Source organism: Patiria miniata, unplaced genomic scaffold, assembly GCF_015706575.1.
Source record: "Patiria miniata isolate m_02_andy unplaced genomic scaffold, ASM1570657v1 HiC_scaffold_18, whole genome shotgun sequence".
In the NCBI taxonomy this organism is placed as follows: Eukaryota; Metazoa; Echinodermata; class Asteroidea; order Valvatida; family Asterinidae; genus Patiria; species Patiria miniata.
The window spans coordinates 8039176-8051481 of record NW_024037056.1 but is presented as its reverse complement, the minus strand read 5'-3'; the positions used below and the strand labels follow the sequence as shown (position 1 = coordinate 8051481).

General features: G+C 38.4%; 1 protein-coding gene across 1 annotated transcript in view; it reads left to right on the top strand.

The window, feature by feature from the left end:
* The window catches only part of LOC119724474 (double-strand-break repair protein rad21 homolog), a 32121-nt gene extending 21380 nt beyond the window's left edge, over positions 1–10741 (top strand). Inside the window, exons 8-11 of the mRNA XM_038195535.1 lie at positions 2101–2330; positions 2587–2701; positions 5724–5980; positions 7603–10741. Coding sequence (XP_038051463.1) covers positions 2101–2330; positions 2587–2701; positions 5724–5980; positions 7603–7878 — 878 coding nt within the window. The 3' untranslated portion in view covers positions 7879–10741. The remainder of the gene's footprint in view (positions 1–2100; positions 2331–2586; positions 2702–5723; positions 5981–7602) is intronic.
* Positions 10742–12306: the final 1565 nt, after the last annotated feature.

Here is a 12306-nt window from a genome sequence, read left to right as displayed (position 1 = left end):
GCACTGACATGTACGGCCACGCACATGACGCAGGTGTATTCGGGGACTTTCGTAAACACTAAAGTGTACGCTTACAGATCGTACAAGAGTTTTTACCCACGAGGAGAAATCATGGCTTTTATATTGCGCTTTCGTTGGAATATTTTCTTGTCTTAATTTTCCCGGACGGCTCACACTCGCTGCATTGTATATTCAGGCGAGTCCAGAGTTTTTTCTTTTCCGCGTCGGTGCCGACACTGCTATAGATCGTACATTTATTCCCAAGGCCCATGATGAGACATCATGATAGCTTTGATATTGCGCTTTCTTTGAAATATGTTTTTCTCAATTTCCTTGGATCGGACGGCTCAGCATCGCATGTGAATCAAGGCGAGTCCCTTCCCTTTGCACGTGCACCTCGCATGCAAAACACGGAATCTTGCTCCATGACTGAAGCCTGTAAGTTTTGGCGGTCATAACCAAGATTGAAACTTTTTTTCCTGTTGCTGAAATATTCTTGAGGAACTATGTTTTGCCTTCAAAATTACACATGATGATGTAGAATTCGAATCTCCAACCACGAAAAAAACCATTAACACAATCAGGTTTTTGTCACGACCGTCAAAACATTCCCTGTGTAAAACTTTGTTTGAACTTTCCGTCCAGACACAATACACACAAAGAAAACCGCAAACACGGCGGCGTTAGCAGAACTTCAAGGCCTTTGTAGTACTGCAGCTGAAGTATCGGGTTTTCTAGTCAAGCTTGACAATTGTGTCTTATCTTTCAACGGCAATTGACAATTGACAATGCCGACATGAAACTGGATCCCTGGAACCACAAAGAATGGAAACAAACTTGTCAAAGATGTTGTTTGCCTTTCTGTTTGAATTACTTTTGCAAAGATTTTGAACACTAACATGACTAAGGAAGAGTACCGCGGTATTGAAATTCCATACCGAGTTCACGGGTGTTTCGGTATTCATGAATCATTAGTCGGTGATAATCGGTATTAGAAAATAACCGTGACTATCCGGTATTACCGAAATACCGTTCAAGCCTATCTTACACAACTTTACTTTCTGAATTGTGTTAATTAATGTGAACTTATGTCAGATTGTTTGAATAAAAGGGCCCCTTGCAATAAATTTGCTTTTGGAAAGTTGGCAAGATCTGTCTGGACAGGTCTGTCCGATTATAGAATTTATTTGCTGGGATTGATGCAATTCAAGAGTTGAAAATTTTGCGACTTCAAAATTTTGCAAGCACATCTTTGATTTTAGTGAGAGGATTTAACACAACAATGACAATGAAAGAAACGGAAAGGGCATATGTTATACTTCTTGTGCATACATGTACCTACCTCAGCTCACCATTCTGGAATCCCAGTCTTTTTGTACTTGCTTGAGTAAAGGCTGATCATCTTTCTCCTTGTATACGCTCATTTTAACTTTAAATGTGAATGAATAACTTTTCTGACATGTTCCATTTTAATAAATACCAATAAGACAATCTTGACCAAAATTAACATAATATTCTAAATATTGTTTAATGTGATGTAGTAGAATAAACAAATATTATACATGTACAAAATGTACTGTTTTCTGTGGCATCTGTAGCATGATTGATTATGCTTCATCTCTGTGGGACATGTCCATTGAGATTAAATCCACTGTATCCTTTTGTTACCATACAATATAGTATTTCTTGAATAAAAATCTATTGTCCAAAAATCACCTATTTTGTACAATTTAGGGGAGGGGAGGGGTCCTAAAAAGTGTACTGTTTGTACACTTGTGATAGTGTTGACAACTGTGAAAGGCCCCTTATGTTCCTCAACATCAGTTGGCTTGATTTGTATTCAATTTCAAATTTGCACCAATTGCTTTCATTGTGAGTGCAATGTATTGAAGTAGCACTCTTATTCATACTGACTTTGACATTTGTCTTATCCACATCTTCAAAAGTTTAAAATTCAAATAGGCATATTCTAAGGACGGAATATGGCAAGTTTTTATATTTCTGACAGTGTTTGACTTGGGCTTGTTTTAAACCATTGCCTTTATTAGCACTATTGTGCTCAGGTAAATAATTACAATGCAGCCAATAATTTGTTTACAGCTGGTGTGAAAGAAACAAGACAACGACGGAAACGTAAATTAGTTGTTGATGAGATTAAAGAGCTTGCTGGTGATCTGATCAAGTCCCAACTCAAGGACACCTCGGACATTGTATCCACCTTGGATTTAGCTCCACCCACCAAGAAGCTGATGTTATGGAAAGAGACGGGAGGAGCTGAGAAACTGTTCAACCTGCCTGGAAGACAGAGCAACTCAGATCACATCATTAAGGTACAAATGCCCAAAACCTGCAAAATTATACCTCAACATTTGAAATGTATTACCTTTGTGGTGCAACATAAAGGTAAAAGTACATTAACCCTTACAGTACTGAATCCTCCTATTTTAATACGTATCTCACACACCCTATGGAGCTTTGTTAACTCTGGCTGCAGTGCACAATGTGAATTTTGGTATGTAGAATTATTACAGCCAAAAAGTATTGCTGTGGTTTTATTCTGGTTTGCTTATTTGAAAACATTTGTAGGTCTTTACTAAGAATCTGACTCCAGACATCCCTAAGGACTTGCGCAGTCATCATGAGCCATTGGATCTAGAGGAGCAGGAGCCCGAGAGAATGAGAGATGACCACATGTCACAGAGTAAGTAATCATAGTTGAAATGCTTTTTATTTGTTTTAAAGATGTTTCAGGATTGTTCAGGTCCTGAAGTTGAGCGGATAGAGAGAGAAAGAGGAGTTGGAGACGGGGGATGCCAATTTTAGTCAACCCATTTTAGCGTGCCTGTTAAAGCGCATCAATTACAGAGTGCATAGTATTCAGACAAGGCATTGAATTGCAGAGGGTGAAAGTGGTCATTCCACAGGACGGCATAAAAATTATCAAAACTTGCCCCATTAAATTGTCAAAACTTGCCCCATTAAATTTTCAAAACTTGCAACGTTTCTAGTAAAAAATATTAATTATATTGAGGAAAATTTAACACAACCAACACGGTTCGTTGTGATGCCAATGAGCGTGCATGAAATGCCACTTCCTTAACAGAAGCAACGACCAATAAAATCCTGCTTCGCTACTGGTACAAAATATGAGCCTTAAAATCACTAAATAATATTAAAAATAAAAAGAAACACATACACGGGAAGAAGTAATCAATTTTGTGGACTTGGCAAATTGTTCGTTTTGTTGTTGTTTCAAAGTGTGCTTTTATGTGGTATTTCTTTAGTTTTACATAGCACCAGGTGACAGTGCAACAGTCTTTCATTTTAAGAAAATCCAGGAGAGCTATCAATCACTCTCCTCAAATCTCCCTGGAAAGCAAATAGCTCTCCTTAAAATAAACTGATAAATGAAAGTACAAAAAAAACAGGGTAGACAATTGGTTTTTACTCTAGGAGTCCATTGTCTTCATTTTTCATTGCTTTTTTAAGTTTCATGGGCAGTACAGACTTCCTCTTTTTTTGTATTCAGTTTATCATTTAACAGTGTTTAATTCTGTTAGAAACATGAGTTTATGACACCTAAATAGTCTCAGTGTTTGTTTCCATTTTATTTGAACCAGAAGATTTATATTTGTAAATTAAAAAATATAAACACTTTTAAACTTAGCTAGTCATGATGGTATTACAAAAGCCAAGTGCTGAGTTGCTGTGTGTTTGGTCACAAACGTTGAGCCTTTCACAAAAGTCACTATGTCCTTAAGCGCTTGACCGCGGATCCTGCCGTCATGTTTGATTTGTCAATGTACAAGTGGCAAACTTTACACCAAATTTTGATGACCATTTTTCAGCCATCAACTTCAGCAGTTTCATAGCCAAAGCTCGAAATTTTCCATCGTAGGAACAGGGTCCCTTCTTGAACAGCTTACATTAATACAACGTGCACGTACGAACGTGACAGTATTTACACATGATTATTGTCCAACAGGTTGAGTGGATTTCCTGCGTGAACTCCATGTGTACTCATTTTATGTATGCATTGTGCAACATTTTTGTGTCGACCCAAAGCATGAGGCTCACCGCTTTCTGCACTGAGCGTCCCGTAAAGAAGATCGATATAAATGATTGGCTGTTTTGTTACTGAAAACTTGTGGGCCAAAGCCTGTAACGTGCAGGTTCGTCTTAACATTTTAGTGGCAACTTAATTTCTCGGTTATAAGTAGTTTGGAACATGTTAATTGATAGCTTAAAGTGTGCACATCATGTCGTTTGCACAAATTAGAATAAAGGGGACTGTTTGCCCAATATAACTGTACCAAATGAGGGCGATCGCGATGCATCGCTGCCATTGCGTATCAGCCTCGCCTCCATGGGCGCATTCGCGTTCCTCCATCAACCCCTGGCCGTGGGGAATATTTAAGCAGTGACGCTGACTGGCTAAAACAGAGCGTACTGCACGCGCCTTCGAAGTCTGCGGGCCCCATATCCGCTCACGCGTTATCTCCTACCGGTACATGTCAAGTAATGTATGAATTTTGTTTTAAGACTGCGCGATTCCTTTTTCGATTTTCGATTCGTAATGGAGAAATTAATAGTGTGTCACTATTATTTACTTGAAACTGAATGACTTGTGATATACTTGTGATTCATTTGTGTTGTAAAGGGATGACAGAGGCACTTAAATTTAATATAAATCCTTAAAACGCCTCCTCGAAATCTCATCATGCTCATGTTTGAAAGGATCAATTCCACAAAACAAATTTTAAGCACCGTGTCGAGCGCTAAATAATTACTTATATTATTCATGTCGAAGTCCTATTTATCTGTTGTGTCAAATTTGAAAGCATTGGAACTTAAGACATAGAAGTTATGGCAAAAATACTATTTTTGACAAAAAATGGGCCAAATAATGAGGAAAAAATGTCACCATAACTTTTATGTGCAATTTGGACCACTGAGAACAGCCAGGTTCAGATTCAGCACTATCAAATTAGTAAAGTTGACCTTATTGCAAGCTGACACCAAAAAGTTAAGATGAACCTCAACTTCTAGACCTGATACAGATTTTGGCCCATGGCCTATTGTTACCGACCAATAAAAACACGTAGCAGATAACTGTCTCTGCAGCCAGCAGCGCGCGTATAGTGAAACCAGTTGTTGCTGTGCGTGACATGTACACGACGTAGGCCGGCTGTGTGGCTAGTCCGGGCCTGCTTGCATCATGGTATCATGCATATTTAATTCATGGCGGAATGTAAGTTTGTACATCATTACAAACAAATCACACAGTCCTTTTTAGTGCTGTTTTCCACTGTTTATTGTCATATTGTCATATTGTCCATTGTTTGAAAAGTCCTCTTAGATTTTTTGAGGAGTGCAATTTTTTTACGCTTCTTTGGGACAGATGAGGAGCGCGTTAGGAGCGCCTGCACGATCGCACTCCTTAAAAATGAAGGACTGGTGCAAGAGCACATTATCAGTCAATGACATCATTGACATCATCGCCCACTGTAGTTGATTTCTGTTCCACTTGGCTATTACACAATAAGCCTGAGTTATTGTTGTAAAATAAATATTCCATAACTAAAAGTGACTAGATATCATTTGCATTGCTAGAAAAATAGCAATTAAAAAGCACATCAATTTTCAGGGAGCAAGGGGAAAGCAACTTCAAACATACAAATTCACAGAAAAATACAATTGGAAGGACTTTTTTCACATTACAGGTGTGAACGTACAGGAGCATGATACGACACTGGTAGAGGACCAGTCAATTCGAGCCAGGCAAGAATCCAGCTCATCCAAATTACCTGACATGTCTCTCATGTCAGTACGGAGAGCTTCAGTCTCCAGTGGTGAGGATGACTACGATGCAGGAGATGATCTGTTTGGTCCAGAGTATGATGATGATTATGACATTCCATCAGTCATGCCACAGTCTGTGGGTGCACAGCAAGAAGATGAAGAGGAGGAGGAGGAAGAGGTATGTTGATGTTCAGTCTGCTAAACAAGTCAAAGGCGCAAAACACTGATGACTAGCATCGTTTATTATATAACCGACATACAGATCCTTGTCATTTGATTGGTGGAACTCACATCACATGACATACGTTATTACTCCATTCACGCCAGTGCTCAAAAAGTCCCATTTGGCCATGGGGAATGAGAAATAATAATCAAGAGTTGGATCATTCCAACCTCGTCCCCAGGGTGTCGAGCAGTATGCGCTCATCACTACCTACTCTCTCACCCTGGTATTGGATCATTTGCATGTGCAAGATTTTTGAATATGTATGCAAATGAGAAATAGTCTGGTGCGTACCTGTGCGTTACATAGGCGTCTGTTTTTGTATGCGGCATCTGGGGTAAAAACAGAATGAATTCGTCGCAGCGCGAGCATGGCTCGAGTTACGAAAACACAATTTTTTTTCCAATTAAACTGTTACGATCTTATCGAGACAACATGCAGTATCACATTTCACATTAGTATGAAAAATTGAAAAGGAAATGAGTATTTTCGTGAAGGCGTGGACGTTATGATCGCGAAAACACGTACTGCACGTTGTGAATACAAACACCAAGTACATGATATAAATCCATTACTAGCCAATAGCGGTATCGAATCAGGATACAGGAAGAAAGTTTCCAGGGCTTACTATTGGAAACGAGGTTGGAAATAAAGTAAGCACTGGGGACGAGGTTGGGATCATTATTTTCCATGATGAGGTGTTTGTGTGCAAATGCATGCTGGTGTGCATGTTCAGCATTGCGCTAGTGCCTATTGTTCCAAAGAGCCAGCGTTATGCCAAAAAAATGAACAAGTTTTTTTTTCAATAATAGATGATGTCTCAAAACCGCCAAACTCACTGGTTTGACTGGAATCCTGCTGCTGCACAATTTTAACATGTTTTTAGATGGGGTTATGATTGAGAATTAAGCTTTATGTGGCCTCTCTGGACTCCCATAAATTTGCACTAAGTTTAGTCGGGCACCATTTGCAGTTATCGGCATACATTTGGAGCAAAAAAAAAACAGGTAAAAAAAAAAAAAAACGCGTCGCCGCACCATTTTTTTGGGCAAGCTCCATACCAGAAACCGGAAACTTTTTTTTTGGCCTTACAGAGTTTGGTTCAAACATTTTCGTGAAGGGGTGGTTTGGAAGAGAGAAATACATTTTCCACCAATTTTGTATTGAAATAAAAGTTCAAATCTATCAAATGACAAGGATCTATAATATGTCAGTCATATAAAACAAATATTGAGTGGCTTTAAATTGTGAAATGGGAGGAATATTATTGCTCTGTAAAATCTTGACTTTTCCAGTTCACTCGGCAAATGGAAAAGTCCAGATTTTATCTTGCGATAATATTCCTCCCATTTTACTCTAAGCCACTCAATATTTGTATACTAACTTATTGGTATAAACAGCCAATAGCAACATTTTGAAAATTAGTAAAAAGTTGTGAAAAAGACATTTTGTCAGCTTTACCCGGAGCTTGAGAGACTTGACAGGTATTTTTGGATTCTATGTCTAATCACTGTGTGTTTTGTTTCCATTGTATTCCACTTAAACTCTCGTCATACTTCATTGTTCACAAAACATAGATTGAAGAACGTGAAGGAGAGAATACTGAAGAACGAGAGGAGAGGATACTAAACAAGAGAGCTCATCAAATGTTGACTAGCATCCGTAATCGTCTGGCAAAGGAAGACATCCTCACCTTCACTGACATGACCAGAAAACAAACTCGAAAGCAAGTTGCCTCCAAATTCTACACTTTGCTCGTTTTGAAGAAGCAACAAGCCATTGAGGTTCAACAGATCAGCACTTTTGCTGATATTTCTATTACGCCAGGACCTGCTTTTAACACAATTTACTGAGGGACAGAAGTATCTCATTCATCCAAACAGGTCAACTACTGCTTTATTTAGCATGCTCATATTGGGCAAATATGGTGGACTTTAAACAGGGATTATATTGTTTGGGGTATATTATGTACAATGACCTTGCCTATATTTTGAGTCTAAACAAAACAAAAACATAAGATAATTAAGGTCAGCTTGATTTTACATTTACTGCTGCAGAGATTCTGCACCAAAGCATGTTGGATACGTGTACTTGAACATGCACATGTTTCTTTACATCCTCTCCACAATACAAATCCTTGTAACTGCTTTTTAAGCAGCCACAATTAGTAATGCTTATGTTACAAACCTCAGTGTTCATTTACAATGTATATCTGCTTAGTTGCAGTATAACAACATTCTTAAGAAAAACATGTAAGTAACTGGCAACTAGTACCTGCTCAATATGTGTTCTTTTTTCAAAATTCCCTAGCTAGAATACAGGCTCAGGCTCAGTATTGACCTTGGAATTGAAAGTGTGTTTTGGCTTCAAAGTGTCAAGGGGTACATGCAGATTTCACCTTAAATTGCCTCGCCTCTCTGCATGTTATTGTGCATAACATTTGATAAGTAGTCCTTTGCATGTATTCATTGTTTTAATGTTATTTGACCCAAATTATGTTGAAAGTTTGTGTTTGTTATCTTAAATATCCCAACATTTAAAGGAAGTATTTTTTTAGAGATGACTGCTGACTAAATTAAATGAAAGAATTGTCAAATTAGTTTTCTACTCAACATTTCCAGGTCAAGCAGTGTTCTTGTGAGATAAAATGTTTCTGCTAATAATCAAGCAGCTTTGTGTTGAGGGACTTCTGTTGCTTGCCATTAGTAAAAACTGTCTCATGAGATTGGAATGGCCATTTGATTACTTCATTGTTACTCTCAAGATAGATTTATGTTTTCATAACGTTATACAGATGCAGTACAAGTAATTGACTCATTGTGTCAAGGTACATCAGATTTAAGAGAACATTGTACTGTCAATTAATTTGATGTTTACTTGGCATGGTGTGGGGACATGACATTAAGTCAGTCAGTCAATTGATAAATTATATCATATCTTGGTTTCTGAAGAGACGTTAATTTTGTAATAAAGACACTGGTTTTGGTACCCAATGCAGAGAAAAACAGCTTTAGGGACTGAATGTAAATTTGATATTCAACTTGCGTAGCTGATCCCACAAGTATCTTACTTTGGCCAAAGCATTGGAGGAAATGGTTTCATTACTGCTATGTACGTAAGATGGCAAATGAATAATGGTGCATTGTAGTATTGATGTGACAAACAGGTAATAAGCAAGACAGTGGACAGTACATGGCTAAATCTCTTACTGTTATTCTTAAAAACCTGATGCAACCATGCTGTGTATCAATGACATTACAGTATCTAAGACATGAACGATATAACAGTGGAAGTTATCGGCATTGAATCTTGTAAATAGTGTATTTTAATTATTGAATAGCCAGGAGCTTATTAGATTAGTGCCATTATTTTCACAGTTCATTTTCAAACTTAAATGTTTTGTAGTGCATGTATTTTTTTTCACGTGTAGTATTTCTTTGTGTTAATGTCATTTCAACCTGTACATACAGTACATGAATGTTATTTCAATGTGTTCACTGTATTTAAATAGTTTCATAATTGTTTCTAGTTAAGTCATGCTTAAACAAAGTGGTCTTGCTTGATTAATCAAAAGCTCATCATTAAATTTTGAATATAGATATAACACAAACTAAAATAAATGGTTTTTTTCCCGTGACTTCAAACGTTTGATATATTTTTTTTGAGCAAAGAGGGCCACCAACAAGGGTTAACCAATTGTAGACATACCTTTCCCTAATAGTCATGTAGGGTTATTGCCGCACGCATCTTTCCTTGTCAGGCACTTGCAGCTTAGAATGTTGACAAAGCATAGCCTCACTAGAGGATTGGTTTAAGAAGGCTATTTTGTCATGAACATGTAGCTTTTCAGGACCATAAGGAGTTATCGCAAACTCTTGAAATAGCATACATGTCTGAAATGTTAACCATTTGTGATCCGAGTCATTTAAATTGCTTTTTCATACACAGTGATTTCTTACCAAACTTAAGAAAGACAAGGAGTGCGTTCGATTACTTCCACCAGCTTACTCACGCCTGCTCCTCGCGTGATGACAGACATGCGCAGTGGAGCTAAATAAACGAATGGTTTCGGGTAAAGTTTCGTGCAAGAGCTGGAAAGTTGAACTTTGACCTGACACTGAGGCTGCATCCGAATCAACTGTCTAGAGCTAGGTCTAGGTCTGCGCCCATTGAAAATACGCGGGGACGGGCTGACGTAGCTGTAGCTCTGGAAGCACACGGCCTGAGGCGCCCGCCGGACGTCACGTTGGCAGCCATGTTTCTTGCATGGCCTTATGGGATACTTACCCAACTAACTGGCTCGGCAAGTCAGTCACTTGGGCCAGGCTCGAGTAAGCGCGAGAAGTCACGTGAGAGGTAAATCGACCGCTGTCACACTTGCACGAGTAAGCGCGGGGGAAGTAATCGAACGCACTCAACTCGAGCCCAGTAAAGCTGGTCCCAGAGCACACAGAGGTTTGTTCAATTGATTGAAAATGGCTGTTCACTGGAAGTCTGTTCATGCATCTGGTCTACACAATGGCCTGATTTAGCTCATTCATTAAGCACATATATATTAGACTTTCTCATGAAATAAGATACAATGTACATGTGTGTTTATTTTGAGTAATGGCAAAGACATGGTCCAGAATGAAATCATATTCAAATATTGCTGGAAAAGTATGGATTTCTTTTTTAATAAATGTGCTAAGTAAAGTGGTTGTCTGCTGCAGTGTACATGTATTGTACTTCATGCTGTCACTTTCTCTGGGACGTCATTACACCAGGGTTGAGATTTGTCGGGAGTTTTCCTGATTTCAGGATTTTTAAGGGATCTCTTTCCAAATCTGAAATTCCTGAGGTTTCTGAAGGGTATTTTATCAATAAAAAGAAATAAAGAATAAACTTTCTGGGACAGTATTAAACAAGTATGTTTAAAACTGGCTAGAGGCGTGGATGCAGATATTGACGACCAGGCCCCTAACCGGTTTGAAATGTGCTTGTTTAATACCGGCCAAGCACTCATTCAATCCTATTCACATTTTTCAGTGAAAAATGTCAAAAATTATAAATTTCCAACAAATTTTTTTCATGTTTTGTGAAACACCTCTCTAGCTATGTTTATGGTATGTGCCTCACCCGAGTAGTACTAAAAATCTCGTACTGCGCGGCATGGTGTTTGCACCACAAACACCATGCCGCGCAGTACAAGATTTTTAGTTTTGACAACCAGGCCTCTTTACCGGTTTTAAATGTACTCGTTTAATACCAGTCAAGCAGCGTTTTGTGTAATGCAGCGGCTGGTGCTCGTGTAATGTGAAAGTAGGACTATAAAATACAGACCCAGCAGCCAGATTGGTCACACGAACCAAAAGTAGTGACCATTTTTTACCAATCTTCCGTGACCTGCTCTGGCTTCCGCTTAAACTGAATAGTGTCATCTTCAATTGACATCACAGCAACAGCGCCCTCAGTTGTCCAGAAAAGCATGGACATTTTTTAATATTTAAAGAAATTCACTTTTCAATACAATTATCAAAAATACTGCAAGTGAGACTCATGCAATCTCCCTGGCATGCTGGCAGTTTTTCTAAAGTCAGTGTCCTTACCAAAATGGAAAATTTCTATTGTATTTGCAGTAGTGACCTTGACCTTTGACATGTCGACCTCAAAATCAATAGGCTCGATAAGACATCCGATGACCATGTGATGTCCTTTTAAGATATTGAACCTTCATACTAATGAACCTTCGGACTAATGACCCTTGGGACTAAAGAATCTTCGGCTATCGGGCTGTAACCGAATTATTTTGGGGCTGCAAATAATTTTAAACTGTAATGTATACCTAGACCAGGGTGGGTTTTCTTTTCATTTGATGTCTCATTTACGTGTAAAAGTGAAAAACTATTGTATTGCTAGAAAAAATATTAAATTAAAACATGTAGGTATTGTTCGTCACTGTACCAAACACTTTGCTTTTATATCCAGTGAGCAGTTCTATTTTGTTTTACCCATTATGTACACTTTATGGGGATACAACTCAAAAATAGCACGAATAGTACCGGTACACCTTTAACCAGGCAAGTCACGAGAAAACGTCACTAATGGGGAGAAAGTACTTGTACAGTGTTTAAATGCTGCAAGGAAAATGTCTGCCCATGGAGCTATAAATAGCTCCATGGTCTGCAAAAGGACTGTAGTGCAGGTATCCATAATTTATTTCCATTTGAGACAAAATAAGACGAAAATAATTATTTTAGTCAGGGTTAAGTCACCAACCACAAGTTCTTGCCAAAAATGTT